This window comes from Lithobates pipiens, unplaced genomic scaffold (genome assembly GCF_037356315.1).
Source record: "Lithobates pipiens isolate NorthernLeopardFrog02 unplaced genomic scaffold, aLitPip1_a1.2 Scaffold_23, whole genome shotgun sequence".
Classification (NCBI taxonomy): Eukaryota; Metazoa; Chordata; class Amphibia; order Anura; family Ranidae; genus Lithobates; species Lithobates pipiens.
This window is the reverse complement of record NW_027507785.1, coordinates 231,090,816-231,106,514: the sequence shown is the minus strand read 5'-3', so window position 1 is coordinate 231,106,514 and position 15,699 is coordinate 231,090,816. Positions and strand designations below refer to the sequence as shown.

General features: G+C 44.3%; 1 protein-coding gene across 2 annotated transcripts in view; it reads right to left on the bottom strand.

Annotated features, from left to right (window-relative positions):
- Positions 1-15,699, bottom strand: part of EVI5 (ecotropic viral integration site 5) — a 212,970-nt gene that overhangs the window by 123,062 nt on the left and 74,209 nt on the right. For both annotated transcript variants that reach the window (XM_077452914.1, XM_077452915.1), the window contains 3 exons: positions 14,193-14,327; positions 11,203-11,343; positions 9,649-9,807 (listed from right to left, as the gene is read on the bottom strand). In XM_077452914.1, coding sequence (XP_077309040.1) covers positions 9,649-9,807; positions 11,203-11,343; positions 14,193-14,327 — 435 coding nt within the window. The remainder of the gene's footprint in view (positions 1-9,648; positions 9,808-11,202; positions 11,344-14,192; positions 14,328-15,699) is intronic.

The following is a 15,699-nucleotide window of genomic DNA, read 5'->3' as shown; positions in this document are numbered from 1 at the left end:
TTCTACGCCAGATATACTTGGACACACACCTTCCAAAGCGTTCCACTTTTGTCTCATCGGTCCACAGAATGTTGTCCCAAAAGTCTTGGGGATCATCAAGATGTGTTGTGGAGAAATTGAGACGAGCTTTGATGTTTTTTGCTCAGCAGTGGTTTTCTCCTTGGAACTCTGCCATGCAGGCCATTTTTGCCCAGTCTTTTCCTGATGGTGGAGGCATGAACGCTGACCTTAACTGAGGCAAGTGAGGCCTGCAGTTCCTTGGACGTTGTTGTGGGGTCTTTTGTGACCTCTTGGATGAGTCGTCGCTGTGCTCTTGGGGTAATTTTGGGCGGCCGGCCACTCCTGGGAAGGTTCACCACTGTTCCATGTCTTCGCCATTTGTGGATAATGGCTCTCACTGTGGTTCGCTGGATTCCCAAAGCTTTGGAAATGGCTTTATAACCCTTTCCAGACTGATAGATCTCAATTACTTTCTTTCTCAATTGTTCCTGAATTTCTTTGGGTCTCGGCATGATGTGTAGCTTTTAAGGATCTTCTGGTGGACCTTACTGTGTCAAGCAGCTCCTATTTAAGTGATGCCTTGATTGTGAACAGGTGTGGCAATAATCAGGCCTGGGTGTGGCTAGAGAAATTGAACTCAGGTGTGGACAACCACAGTTATAGTATGTTTTAACAAGGGGGCAATCACTTTTTCACACAGGGCCATGATGGTTTGGATTTTTTTTCACCTTTAATATTAAACACCTTAATTTACAAATTGCATTTTGTGTTTACTTGTGTTGTCCTTGACTATTGTTTAAATTGGTTTGATGTTCCGAAACACTTAAGTGTGACAAACATGCAAAGGAACAGGAAATGAGGAAGGGGGCAAACACCTTTTCACACCACTGTATATACATACACACACATACAATAGGATTATTTTTTTTTGTACTCACCGTAAAATCCTTTTCTCTCTAATTCACCGACTGACACAGCTCCTCTCAGCCATTGGGTTGTTATGCCCACCACTAGGAGAATACTAGGAAATACTTGTTAATTTAACACTCAGAACTCCGGGTCCCTTGGGCAACAACCCTCCAGCCTGCCATGCAGTCATCAGTACGTCAACAAGCAGTAGAACGTAAAGAGAAAAAGGAGGGGTGGGTGCTGTGTCGGTCAGTGAATTACAGGGAAAAGGATTTTACGGTGAGTACAAAAAAATCATATTTTCTCTTATATTCACCAACCGACAGTTCCTCTCTTAGCCATTGGGCCAATCCCAAGCAGTGCCAAATGAGGGGTGGGAAAACCGCATAAAAACTTCATCCACCATGGCAAGTGGGAACTAGTGAAACGTTACCAACAGTGCATGGAGAAATCCACCACAAAACCAGGGTACCCTCAACAGGAGTGACTACCCACAAAATGCACCAAAAACTGCGGACTGTAATGCAACAGCACATTAACTTAACGGTACTGCGTTTTTAATCGAAAAAACAGGAAAAAGAAAATATATATTGCATATTCAATTGCAACTATATGGCCACCTGCCAAACTTTGCGGCCAAAACAGGCATCAGCTAATGCACCGACATCTACCTTGTAGAACTTGGTAAACGCGTGGACAGACGACCAGGTCGCCGCTTTACGAACTTGAGTAACAGACGCTTGGTGTCGGAAGGCCCAAAAAGTTCCGATTGCCCTTGTGGAGTGGGCCATGACCTGAAAGGGCGCACCTGCTCCTTCAAGGTGTAGGCTTGCACTACAATCTGTCTGATCCACCTGGAAATGGTGGCAGACGAGACCGCCATGCCTTTCTTTGGACCAGCCACCAAAACAAACAGTGAGTCTGACTTCCGAAAGGGAGCAGTGGTAGATAAATACACCTTAAAAGCCCGAACCATGTCCAGAGCGTGAAGGGCCACTTACTTAGGTTGTTTCGGCTTAGGACACAGAGATGGTAACACAATGTCCTCATTGATATGAAAAGCCGAGATCACTTTTGGCAGAAAAGATGGTTGCAGACGCAACACCACCTTATCCTTGTGGATAACCAGATAAGCTGACTTGCAGGACAATGCCGCCAGAAACCCTCCTGGCTGATGTGATGACCACTAGAAAGAGCACTTTCTGGGAAAGAGTCAACAGGGGAATCTCCTTGATATTTTCAAACGGCGAATTTTGAATCGCCAATAACACCAGGTTCAAATCCCACGGGGGTAATAGTGGACGCACCGGAGGGACTACATGTCGCACCCCCTGAACAAAGGTACTCACTAATGAGATGCCAGGGGTCGCTGAAAGAAGACAGCCAAGGCCGATATTTACCCCTTAATGGTGCTTAACGCCAATTTCTGGTCTACTCCTTGCTGAAGAAACAGCAGGATCCTGTATATAGAAAAGGAGCGCGGATGCCATCCTTTCTCCTCACACATGGAGATGTAAGCCTTCCAGGTACGATGATATATCTTCCGAGAAGAAGATTTACGCACCCTCAACATAGTTGGGATCACCGAGTCCGACAGACCCCGATTCCTCAACACCTGGCTCTCAATAGCCATGTCGTTAAAGCCAGCGATGGTACAGCAGGATGGCGAATCGGACCTTGAGACAGACGGTCCTCTCATAACGGCAATCGCCATGGAGCGTCCGCCACCAGGCGCACCAGGTCTGCTTACCAAGGACGTTGAGGCCAATCTGGGGCGAACAGAATCACTGGGATCCCCTCGACATCCACTCTGCGGAGCAGACGTGGCAACAATTTCAGTGGAGGAAAGGCGTAGATCAGCTGGTACTGATCCCACGCAGCCACCAGCGCATCTGCCCACGGATCTCTTGTCTTGGACACGAGTCTCTGCACCTTCCGATTGAGACGGGAGGCCAGAAGATCCACATCTGGTGTGCCTCACCCCAGGCACAGTAGCCTGAACACCTCCGGGTGCAACGCCCATTCTCCTGGGTCCAGCATCTGGTGACTCAGATAGTCCGCCTGCCAGTTCTCCCATCCCGGGATGTAAATGGCCGACAGGGCCAGTACGTGTCGGTCTGCCCACCGAAGTATGTGAGCGACCTCCCGTGCGGCGGTTGAGCTTCTTGTTCCCCCTTGGTGATTGACGTATGCCACAGCCGTGGCGTTGTCTGACTGGATCCTGATCGGATGCCACGGAAGTCTCATCGACCATGTGGAGAGGCACAGCCTGATCACTCTTGGCTCGAGCAGATTGATCGGCAACTTGGATTCTTTAGCCTACCAGAGGCCCTGAGCTCACTGAACCCCCATTACTCCACCCCAGCTGGATAGGCTAGCGTCCGTTGTGACCAATGTCCACTTCAGGGGTAGGAACGACTTCGCAGACAGAATCACCGGGGACCTAAGCCACCAGATCAGTGAATCTCTAACTGGCTCACCTGGATCTGCTGATCCAGGGACAACTGAGATTTGTCCCATTTTGTAAAAATCTCCTTCTGCAGGACTCTGGTGTGGAACTAGGCATATGGTACTGCCCCGAAGGAGGCTACCACGAGTCCCAAGACTCTCATTCAGAAGCAGAGCGACGACCACTTGCGGTTCATCAGCAGTTTTACCGCGGATCTGAGAGTATGCAGTTTGTCCAAAGGGAGAAAAACTCTCACTTCCCTGGAGTCCAGCAGCAAGCCCAAGTACTCCAGACACTGGGTCGGTACAATCACCGACTTCTTTAGGTTCAACAGCCACCCAAATTCTTGCAGGGTCTGCATGGTGATTGCCACACCCTCCTCTAAATCTGAGGCAGAAGATGCCCTCAGGAGGAAATAGTCTAGGTATCCCATGATCGCGATCCCACGTTGCCACAGCAACGCCAAAACTGGAGCGAATATCTTGGTACAGACTCGGGGGGCTGATGCCAGACCAAAAGGAAGAGCCACAAACTGGTAGTGGGCTTCCCCAACTGCAAATCACAGAAACGTTGGATGCCGAAGGCATATGGGTACGTGCAGTTACGCATCCTGGATGTCTAAGGACGTCAGGGAGTCCCCTTGATGGAGTGCAGCGAATTGAGCAAACCGATTCTATTCTGAACCTCTGCAGTTTCACAAGGAACTGGTACAACCACCCCGTGACTCAAATGCAGGAGTCTCCTCTACCGAGATCGTAGTTACTGCATTTAACCTGGATACAGGGGGATCCACGACCGGAGAAGCCGACCACTTCTTAAGAAGGCTTTCCTCAAAGGGGTAACGCACCGCCCTGGATTTTGGGAACGAAAAGGTCCATTGCAGGTGACCCCATTCCTTGTAAATTAACTTGTCAAAATAAGTCAGATACGGGAACACCTTAGGTGAACGTGCTGGCATGCGGGACCCAAAGGGGACCGCTACATCAGCAGAGGGATCCGCTGGCTCCTGAATCTTCAGGGTATCAAGCACAGCTGTGACAAGTGCTCCAACAAGCACTTTGTCGCGCCCTTACCCAGGCCGGGACTCATCCTCACTGTCCGAACGGCCCTGGTCAGCGTCATCTGACGAGACAGAGCAGGGGTCATCAGCCTCAGCAGGACCCAAGTCTGCATCAGAACTCTCCCCAGAGGAGGGGGGGTTTATGCACCCTTTTGCCCACGTGCCACCTCCATCTTGGCAATGAACAAATTGAGGACCGCCGTCAGGGTGTCCAGGGGCACTGTGCAGTCCGACCCGGTTGCAATTGCCTGTATTTTGGGGGAAGAAACACCAGTTTCTGAAGCCATGCTGACCCTACCCTGTCTGCCACCCGAAGGAGACTTAGGACAGTGACAGTCCCACCCTCCTTACTGCCACTGGCTGAGGGGCTCTTTGCCGCAGGACTCACCACCCTGAGGGGTTCTGCGCTATCCAGCAGGTAGTGCCTGTAATCCCTGTTGGCTTCCAGGTGCAGAGGAAGCAGTGTTGTGTCGGTGGAAGCAGCTGCAAATAGCGCTAAAAACCGCTCTGAAGTGTGCTCAGGCTTTGAGAAAATGGCCGCCCAGCGTCCAGCACAAGGACATAAAACACAGGGAAATGGCTGTGAGAGCACAGGAGCACATTGCTGTCACTGGAGAACACTAAAAAAAAAACATGCTCAGGGTTCAATACAGGTGTCCTGTATAGGAACAATCACCAGGAAAATGGGCGCTGAAGCCCAGGAGAGCATGCTGCCCTTGCCCACACCTAAAATGGCCACCGAAAGCAGCTCCATGAGGTACAGGGAGAAAACTATGGCGGTGAGCACAGCGCTGCGCAGGACACCAGCATGGCCATACAGACAACTTCCAGGGGCATGAAGAACAGGACCCAGGACACAGCTAGCCAGCGCAACCATGTAAAGTCTAAACTGCTGGCAACAAAAGTGAGTACACCCCTAAGTGAAAATGTCCATATTGGTCACAATTAGCCATTTTTCCACCCCGGTGTCATGTAACTCAGTGTTACAAAGTCTCAGGTGTGAATGGGGAGCAGGCGTTAAACATGGCACATCATGGCAAAGAACTCTGAGGATCTGAAAAAAAGATTTGTTGCTCTACCTAAAGATTGCCTAGGCTATACGAAAATTGCCAAGACTCTAAAACTGAGCTGCAGCACGGTGGCCAAGACCATACAGCGGTTTAACAGGACAGGTTCCACTCAGAACAGGCCTCGCCACGGTTAATCAAAGAAGTGCACATGCTCAGCGTCATATCCAGAGGTCGTCTTTGGGAAATAGATGTACGAGTGCTGGCAGCATTGCTGCAGAGTTTGAAGGGGTGGGGGTCAGCCTGTCAGTGCTCAGACCATATGTCACACACTTCATCGAATTGGTCTGCATGGCTGTCGTCCCAGAAGGAAGTCTCTTCTAAATATGATGCACAAGTCTACAAAAGACAAGCAGACTAAGGACATGGATTACTGGAGCCATGTCCTGTGGTCTAATAAGACCAAGATAAACTTATTTAGTTAAGATGGTGTCAAGCGTGTGGCGGCAACCAGGTGAGGAGTACAAAGACTAATCAGTGTCTTGCCTATAGTCAAGCATGGTGGTGGGAGTGTAATGGTCTGGGTCCGCATGAGTGCTGCCAGCACTAGGGAGCTACAGTTCATTGCGAGAACTATGAATGCCAACATGTAATGTGACATACTGAAGCAGAGCCCCTCCCTTCGGAGACTGGGCCGCAGGGCAGTAGTCCAACATAACCATGCCAAACACCTCCAAGAAAACCACTGCCTTGCTAAAGAAGTTGTGGGAAAAGGTGATGGACTGGCCAAGCATGTCCCCAGACCTAAACCCTATTGAGCATCTGTAGGCGGAGGAGCGCAAGGTCTCCAACATCCACCAGCTCAGTGAGGTCGTCATGGAGAAGAGGAGGACTCCAGAGGCAACCTGTGAAGCTCTGGTGAAATCCATGTCCAAGAAGGTTAAGGCAGTGCTGGAAAATAATTGTGGCCACACAAAATATTGACACTTTGTGCACAATTTGGACATTTTTATTTAAGGGTGTACTCCCTTTTGTTGCCAGCAGTTTAGACTTTAATGGCTGTGTGTTCAGTTATTTTGAAAGGACAGCAAATTTACACTGTAATACAAGCTGTACACTCACTACTTAACACCGAAGAAATTACACTTTGCTACAATGTAGTCACATGAAAAGATAAAAGATTTACAAAAATGTGAGGGGGGGGGGGGGCTAATAAAAGTCCTGGGTGGCTTAACTCCAATTTAAAAATGCATATAAAAAAGGTGAAGGCCTTCAAAAAATACAAGGCTAATGGATCATCATCAGCTTTCCAACTTTACAAAGAATGCTATAGGAAATGTAAGGGTGCAATCAGGGCAGCTAAGATAGAACATGCAAAAGGCACATAGCGGAGGAGAGTATAAACAAATCCCAAGAAATTCTTTAAGTATATAATAAGAAAGGGAGGCCAGATCATATTGGTCCCATAAAGAATGATGAAGGGAATCTGGTTACTAAGGATGGAGAGATGGCAAAGGTATTGAATGTATTCTTCTCCTCAGTGTTTACGAGGGAAACGGGGGGCTTCAGTAATCAAAAACGGCAATGTTTATCCTCGTGACACACCACAGGAAGCACCCTCATGGCTAACAGAGGGCAGAATTAGACTTGAAAAAACTCAACATTAATAAGTCACCGGGACCAGATGGATTGCACCTGAGGGTCCTTAAGGAACTCAGTCAAGTATTTGCCAGACCATTGTGCCCCTGGCTTCTGTCCTGGGATCAATCCCATTTATAAACGACATGGAAGATGGGATAAACCGCTCAATCTTAGTATTTGCATATGATACAAAGCTAAGCAGGGCAATAATTTCTCCGCAGGATGTGGAAACCTTACAAGAAGATCTGAACAAATGAATGTGGTGGGCAACTACATAGCAAATGAGTTTTAATGTAGAAAATGTAAAATAATGCATTTGAGTGGAAAAAATATGAACGCAATCTAGTCACTAGAGGGGAGAACTTCTGGAGAATCTAGGATGGAGAAGGACGAGGTGTCCTAGTAGATGATAGGCTCAGCGGTGGCATGCAATGCCAAGCTACTGCAAGCAAAGCAAACAGAATATTGGCATGCATTAAAAAAGGAATTGACTCCAGAGATAAAACAATAATTCTCTCACTCTACAAGACTCTGGTCTGGCCACACCCGGAGTATGCCGTCCAGTTCTGGGCAACAGTCCTCAGGAAGTATGTGCTGGAACTAGAAAGTACAGAGAAGGGCAACAAAGCTAATAAAAGGGACTAGAGGTCCTTCGTTATGAGGAAAGGTTACGAGCACTGAACTTATTCTCTCTGAAGAAGAGACTGTTGAGTGGGGATATGATTTCAATGTACAAATAACGTACTGATGAGCCCGCAATAGGGATAAAACTTTTACACGAAAGGGAATAAAAAAAAAAAAAAAAAAAGGCACAGCCAGTCACTAAAATTGGAAGAGAAGCAGTTTAACCTTAAACTGCATAGTGCAGGGATATGCAATTTGCGGACCTCCAGCTATTACAGAACTACCAGTCCCATGAGGCATAGCAAGACTGACAGCCACAAGCATGACACCCAGAGAAATGCCAACTGTCCCATGGGCTTGTCCTCAAACTGTCAAACCATATAGTGGCTGGTGTCACAACTGATCACATGTGCAGCACCCATGGCAGTTACAGATCAAACAGAAGCAGCTTCCTTGGTTATAAAGCATAGGAGGGTTTAATTCCACTTTGAGGCTGTCAGCAGATTGTCCTCTACAAACTCGGCAGTGCCTAAAAACAGAGCAACTGAGCATGTGCAGAACAGGGCGAGACAGTGTATTACTGGATTTTAACCACTTTAGCCCCGGACCATTTTGCTGGCTTAAGACCAGAGCACTTTTTGCGATTCGGCACGGCAACGCTTTAACTGACAATTGCGCGGTCATGCAACGTGGCTCCCAAACCAAATTTAAATCTTTTCCCATAAATAGACCTTTTTTTTGGTGGTATTTGATCGCATCTGCGGTTTTTATTTTTTGCGCTATAAAAAAAAAAGCAACAATTTTGGGAAAAAAAACGCATTTTTTACTTTTTGCTATAATAACCCCCAAAAATATATAAAAAGACTTTTCCTCAGTTTAGGCCGATACGTATTATTCTACATATTTTTTGGGGGGAAAAAAAAAAAAATCACAATAAGCGATTGGTTGGCGCAAAAGTTATAGTGTTTACAAAATAGGGGATAGTTTTATGGCATTTTTATTATTTTTTTTACTAGTAATGGTGGCGATCAGCGATTTTTATTGCGACTGCGACATTATAGCAGACACATCGGACTTTTTTGACACATTTTTGGGACCATTGTCATTTATACAGCAATCAGTGCTATACAAATGCACCGATTCCTGTGTAAATGACACTGGCAGTCAAGGGATTAACCCGGAGGTGGCAGTGTAGGGGTTAAGTGTGTCCTAGGGGCGCATTTATAACTGGGGGGGCGTGGCTGTGATTTACAGAACACTGATCTCTGCTCCAATCACAGGGAGCAGAGTTCAGTGTCACTTGTTGCTAGGCAGAATGCGGAGATGCTGTTTACATCGCTATCTTCCCGTGAAACAATCGCAGGTATCCCAGTGGAGATAAGAGTCCGCGGGAGCCACAGTCGGAGTGCAATTTTAAATTGATGTACCCGTACGCCAATTTGCCTGCCCGTGCCATTCTGCCAACGTACATCGCTGTGCGCCAGTTGGAAAGCAGTTAAACAGCATTGACACTTATTTTTTACATTTTACATAGCTTTACCTGTAAAAGGGGCCAGTCTGAGGTGATCTAGCAGGACTTAAATTTTCTGACTAAAGTGAAGTTATAAAAACAAAAAAGGTCAGAAAAAGTTGGAACCTCTGTCTGTTTGCTTCTAACTTTCAATTTGAAAAGAAAAAAACCCTGCAATGGACAAATATCAGAACCACTGTGAGGTGCAAGCTCTGGTACTGTCATATTTATCCTTTAAAACACAGTTATTGAGTCAGTTACCATATGGGTCAAGCTTTTCAAATGGTTATGTGTTAATTATTTCTGACATGTTAAAGTCAGAAACGTGTAAAAAACAACACAAAAAAAAATGTACAATAAAGTTAGCAAAGTCAGCTCCTATACTTCGGTCCTGAAGATTTCCACATACATGATATCTCAATAACAATATGAAAGATAACCCCCATACCTGTGTGTCCAACTCCATCATCCTTTGCTTCATTTCTCGTACATCTGCTTGTCTTTCCGCTTCTCTTAGGCGTACGCTCATCAATTCATCCTGAAGCTCATTAATAGTGTTCTTTTTGGGAGGATCTTTCCACCGACCTGCAGTGCGGGCTAAATGTCGCTACAACAATACCAGCAGATGGTACAAGTTAAGGAGCAATAGTCCCTAAATACAAGAAATGTATCCCTACCTCTACATAAAAAAATGTATATGTGTGTATAAAATTATATATATATATATATATATACATATACACACACACACACATATATATATATATATATATACATACACATATATATATATATATATATGTATGTGTGTGTGTGTGCGCGCACGCGTGTGTATATGTATATATATGCGTGTGCGTATATGTGTATATATATATATATATATATATATATATATATATATATATATATATATATATATACATATATATATATACACACACACACACACACACACATATATATATATACACATATACATACACACACACACACACACACACACACACATATATATATATATACATACACACGCAGGTACTGTCATTTTGCTCATCCTATGTATAGACAAAATCACTGAAAGGATAGAGTGACTGTTTTTAGGATGCCCTAAAATCATAATAATCATAATCATCCCAAATGGACGCACAGAGCAGTGACTGGGGAGAGGCACTGCTCAGGTAACCTTCATAGCAAGCCGCTTGCTATGGGGGCACTCAGCAAAAAGGAGGGGCCAGAAGAGCAGGCGGGGGGAACCGAGGAGGACTGGAGCTGCTCTGTGTAAACCTACTGCACAGAGCAGGTAAGAATGATGATTTTCATAAAAAACAAAACAAAAAAACCCTCCCTTTAATATCAACTTTAAGTCTGAAAATTTCAAGACATCAAGTCATTTCAGGTTACACATTGCCTTCCTACTGATGGAAATATCTGTTCATTAGAATAAGTCTGACCATTCACTATGACATTACCAACTATAGTGCCCAATCCATTCCTATTTTGTTTAACACACAAGCATTAACATTTTTTAACTGTAAACATCCAAGAACCTCAAAGAATACATAAATACTTGAGTTAAAAAAAAAAAAAATAGAAAAAGGGATATGGGGAAAACTGTTCAGAGTGTTCGGACTTCTGGTCCTACAACTATAAAGGGCCTTCTCTATGCTTGACTTAATGGTTTTAATCATCCAGCATCCTAAGGCCACAAGAACGTGCAAAAAATAGTGCATGGTCAAAGCGGTAGAAACGCTCCAATGGAATATTTTTATGGCACAAACTTCAGATCTCTGAAGAATGGTCAGTCAACAAAGCATTATACATTTGGAAGACTAAACAGTTATAGAAATAGTTTAACTGTAAACGTACGCAGTATTTATTAGGTAAATGCATAAACCAGTACTAGATGGAACCTATTTCATGCAAGATTTGCAGCAGTATGAATAATAGGAAGTTTATAAAATAGATTACTGTGTAGGTATCCAGCTTCACAAACTGTACATACCTGCCAGTGATCTTCCAGATCCCTTATCTGTTGCCTCTGCTCTTTTAAAGACATCACAGCTTCTGCCTCTCTTAACTTCACCGCTATGAGCTCCTCTTGAAGCCTTGCGATGTTGTTCTCATCAGGGAACGAGCTGTTTTTCTGTGAAGATTTTTAAATGATTTAATAATGCATTTACAGCAGTTATGCTATAGAATACAGAGCAGTATCTATTAAACACATCTAGACAGAGGAAAAAAAGGACATGCACAAACTTTCAGGTGAACACCTTATTTTCTCGTATAACATATTATACAATCGTTTATTGGCTTCCTAGTCCCATTTACAGCTATCACTGTCCAAGCTGCCAAGTCTATATATAGTGAACACTGGGAGAAAGTGATCAGAACTGCATGCATAAAGATATCCAAGTACGCGCTCCCATTTTGGTAAACACTCATTTAAAAGGGCATCTAAACCAAAGAACAAAAATGTAATATTGCAGCTTAGCGTGTTTTTTTTTTTTTCCAAGCTTAAAACATTTTTAGCAAGTAGACAAAATACCTGCTGTACTTGTAAGAAAAACCTTGTCACTTACCGTGACCTGCACTAAAGATTAGCTTTGTCTAGCTATGGTTTGTAAACTACCTATTGCCCTGCCCCACACCCAGCAATGAAGATGGAGCTGAGGACCTCTGTATTCCATATCAGTAAAGCAGCCTAGGGTGAAAATCATGAGATCCTCCATCGATACAGTGGAGGGGTGTTGTAGCCATCCAGGGTCACCAGCTGAAAAAGCTATAGAAACTTGGAGGAAAAAAAAAAAAAAATAATCCACCACCACGTCTTAGGACTGGTGAGCTGCAGTATACTACATTTTTGGTTTTGAGTCTAGATATACTTTATTCAAACACTATTTTCACTGCAAAGAGGGACGTTGCAATTAAATGCAATTCACCTGATCACGCTTCATAACGTTCTGGAGTAAATGCAAATTACCATCATAAAACCTGAGGCAGCAGACCTTGTGAAAATTTCTATTTATGCAATTCTCAAAGTGTGTGTGTGTGTGTGTGTGTGTGTGTGTGTGTGTGTGTGTGTGTGTGTGTGTGTGTGTGTGTGTGTGTGTGTGTGTGTGTTCGTACACCCATCACATTTTTTGTAAATATTTTATTATATTTTCATGCGACAACACTGAAGAAATTTCTGCTACAATGTAAAGTAGTGAGTGTACATCTTGTATAACAGTGTAAATTTGCTGTCCCTTCAAATTAACTCGCAATCAAAAATCATTAATGTTTAAACCACTGGCAACAAAAGTGAGTACACCCCTAAGTGAAAATGTCCAAATTGGACCCAATTAGCCATTTTCCCTCCCCGGTTTCATGTGACTCCGTGTTACAAGGTCTCAGGTGTGAATGGGGAGCAGGTGTGTTAAATTTGGTGTTACTGCTCTCAATTGCTCATACTGGTCACTGCAAGTTCAACATGGCACCTCATGGCAAATAACTGAGGATATGAAAAAAAAAAAAAAAAGAAGAAGAAGAAGAATTGTTGATCTCCATGAAGATGGTCTAGGCCAGTGATGGCGAACCTTGGCACCCCAGATGTTTTGGAGCTACATTTCCCATGATGCTCGACTACACTGCAGAGTGCATGAGCATCATGGGAAATGTAGTTCCAAAACATCTGGGGTGCCAAGGTTCGCCATCACTGGTCTAGGCCATATGAAGATTGGCAAGACCCTGAAACTGAGCTGCAGCATGGTGGCCAAGACCATACAGTGGTTTAGCAGTACAGGTTCCACTCAGAAAAGGCCTTGCCCTGGTCGACAAAGAAGTTGAGTGCATGTGTTCAGCGTCATATCCAGAGGTTATCTTTGGGAAATAGACGTATGAGTGCTGCCAGCATTGCTGCAGAGGTTGAAGGGGTGGGGGTCAGCCTGTCAGTGCTCAGACCATATGTCGCACACTGCATCAAATTGGTCTGCATGGCTGTCGTCCCAGAAGGAAGTCTCTTCTAAAGGTGATGCACAAGAAAGCCTGCAAACAGTTTGCTGAAGACAAGTAGACTAAGGACATGGATTACTGGAACCAGGTCCTGTGGTCTGATGAGACCAAGATAAACTGATTTGGTTCAGATGGTGTCAAGCATGTGTGGCAGCAACCAGGTGAGGAGTACAAAGACAAGCGTGTCTTGCCTACAGTGAAGCATGGTGGTGGGAGCGTCATGGTCTGGAGCTGCACGAGTGCTGCCAGCACTGGAGAGATACAGTTCATTGAGGGAACCATGAATGCCAACATGTACTGTGACAAACTGAAGCAGAGCATGATCCCCTCCCATCAAAGACTGGGCCGCATGGCAGTATTCCATGATAATGACCCCAAACACACCTCCAAGACGACCACTGCCTTGCTAAAGAAGCTGAGGGTAAAGGTGATGGACTGGCCAAACATGTCTCCAGACTTAAACCCTATTGAGCATCTGTGGGGCACCCTACAAAAGGAAGGTGGCGGAGGGCAAGGTCTCCAACATCCACCAGCTCCATGATGTTGTTATGGAGGAATGTTAGAGGACTACAAAATATTGACACCTTGGGCCCAATTTGGCCATTTTCACTTAGGGCTTTACTCCCTTTTGTTGCCAGTGGTTTAGACATTAATGGCTGTGTGTGGGTTTTTTTTTTGAGGGGGCAGAAAATTTACATTATACAAGCTGTACACTCCCTACTTTACATTGCAGCAAAGTGCTATTTCTTCAGTGTTGTCACATGAAAAGAGAATAAAATATTTGAGGAGGTCTCCCGCAGGAGGAGGGAGTGGAGAAAATCACAGTCTTCCAATCCATTTCCTGCAAGGATTTTCCCCATAGGCACCCATGGCCCAGCCAGCCGGTGCTCCCTCCCCTCCCAACATACTATGAAACTGTTCCACTTAAACATCAGCTTTAGTTACTGCACTGGGAAGCAGGATCAATAAATTATAAATGATCAATCTGTACATAGGAATCACCTTCTCAATCTCCAAAATTTTGTCTTGCATTTCTTTCATAGCACAGTGAGATTCAGCTTCTTTAAGTCTTGCATGAACCAATTCCTTCTCCAGTTGTAGTACAAACTCTTCAGAATAGCGAGGATTACATTTATGCTGTGAAAAAACAATCATTTCAGTGGAAGATCTCTACTGCAATATGACGATAAACAGAACCCATCAAGAACGTACATTTGTAAAATGCTGAAACTCCATTCTAGAACACACATAATTGGGCAGCCATATCCATCCAGGAAAGGAGTATGTGGGGGTCAATATTATTCACATGCATTATCTCTTACAGAACAGAAATGTCATCTAAGTATCAGGCTGAAAGAACCCCAGGAAGGACAACAAAATATCCTGCTTGCGCTGAGAACCAACACACTCTGGGAATCTGGTGGAGTGTAAGCTTAATAACCGATTAAAGACGGATTTCCATTCATGTAGTCTTCGCACCACCTATGTTGCATAGCAGTTTATTTAGGGGTCAGCACTTCACTCAGGCAGGAGATAAAATGGTTTTAGGACTCAGAGTGAAAAAATCCAAACACAAAATGACATTCAAGTAATCCCTGCAAAAATTATAATAATTAAGGAGTAGATTACTACAAATGCTCTTTGGCTGCTGGCAAACGGATACACAGCAAGGATGGAGAAATGTTTATTGCCGACTACTGGCTGGACCTGCAGCTACCTAAAAATTTGAATAGTGACTCCATCCGATAGGAGGCGGTCAATCTTTGCCAGTAATTTTCCACCAGAATGGTCCAAAATTTGAACCGTATAATAGTATCAAGTTTTAAGGAAGATTTGTACGGTACTTGCAAAACTATAACAGAGGTAGTAATGTGCAACCATCAACAAGAAATTTCTTCAGAAAACTTCATTTGTAGCAATGTCACCTCTCCAGCTACACAGCCCTTCTGTAACAGCCACACAAAATGATTTCCTTATTCTCCAAAAATCATCCATACGCACCCACTACTCAATATCTAGAGATAAGGTGTGTGCCCAGGGCTGCCCCCATCATTCAAAAAAATGGCAAAAGGGAAAATGGACATCCAGGAAGTTACAACTATTATGAAAAAAATAGAACAATTTATTACTACAAAATTCATTGAAAAAGGACACATCTATCTCTCTATATATACACACACATATATGTAAAGTGGTAGTCACAACAATATATTTGTTCTGATTGGCTCTTGCTGGTGATGTGGTGTCCCCAGCAGGTACTGAGGGCACAGGATGTAATTAATCTTGATCTATAGTCATCTACATGTTTCCAGACCTCATACTTTTTTTTTAACCACTTCAATATCAGGCACTTAGACACCTTCCTGCCCAGGCCATTTTCAGCTTTCAGCGCTGGCACAATTTGAATGACAATTGCGTGGTCATACAACACTGTACCCAAACACATTTTTTATCATTTTGTTCCCACAAATAGTTTTCTTTTGGTGACATTTGATCACCTCTGCAATTT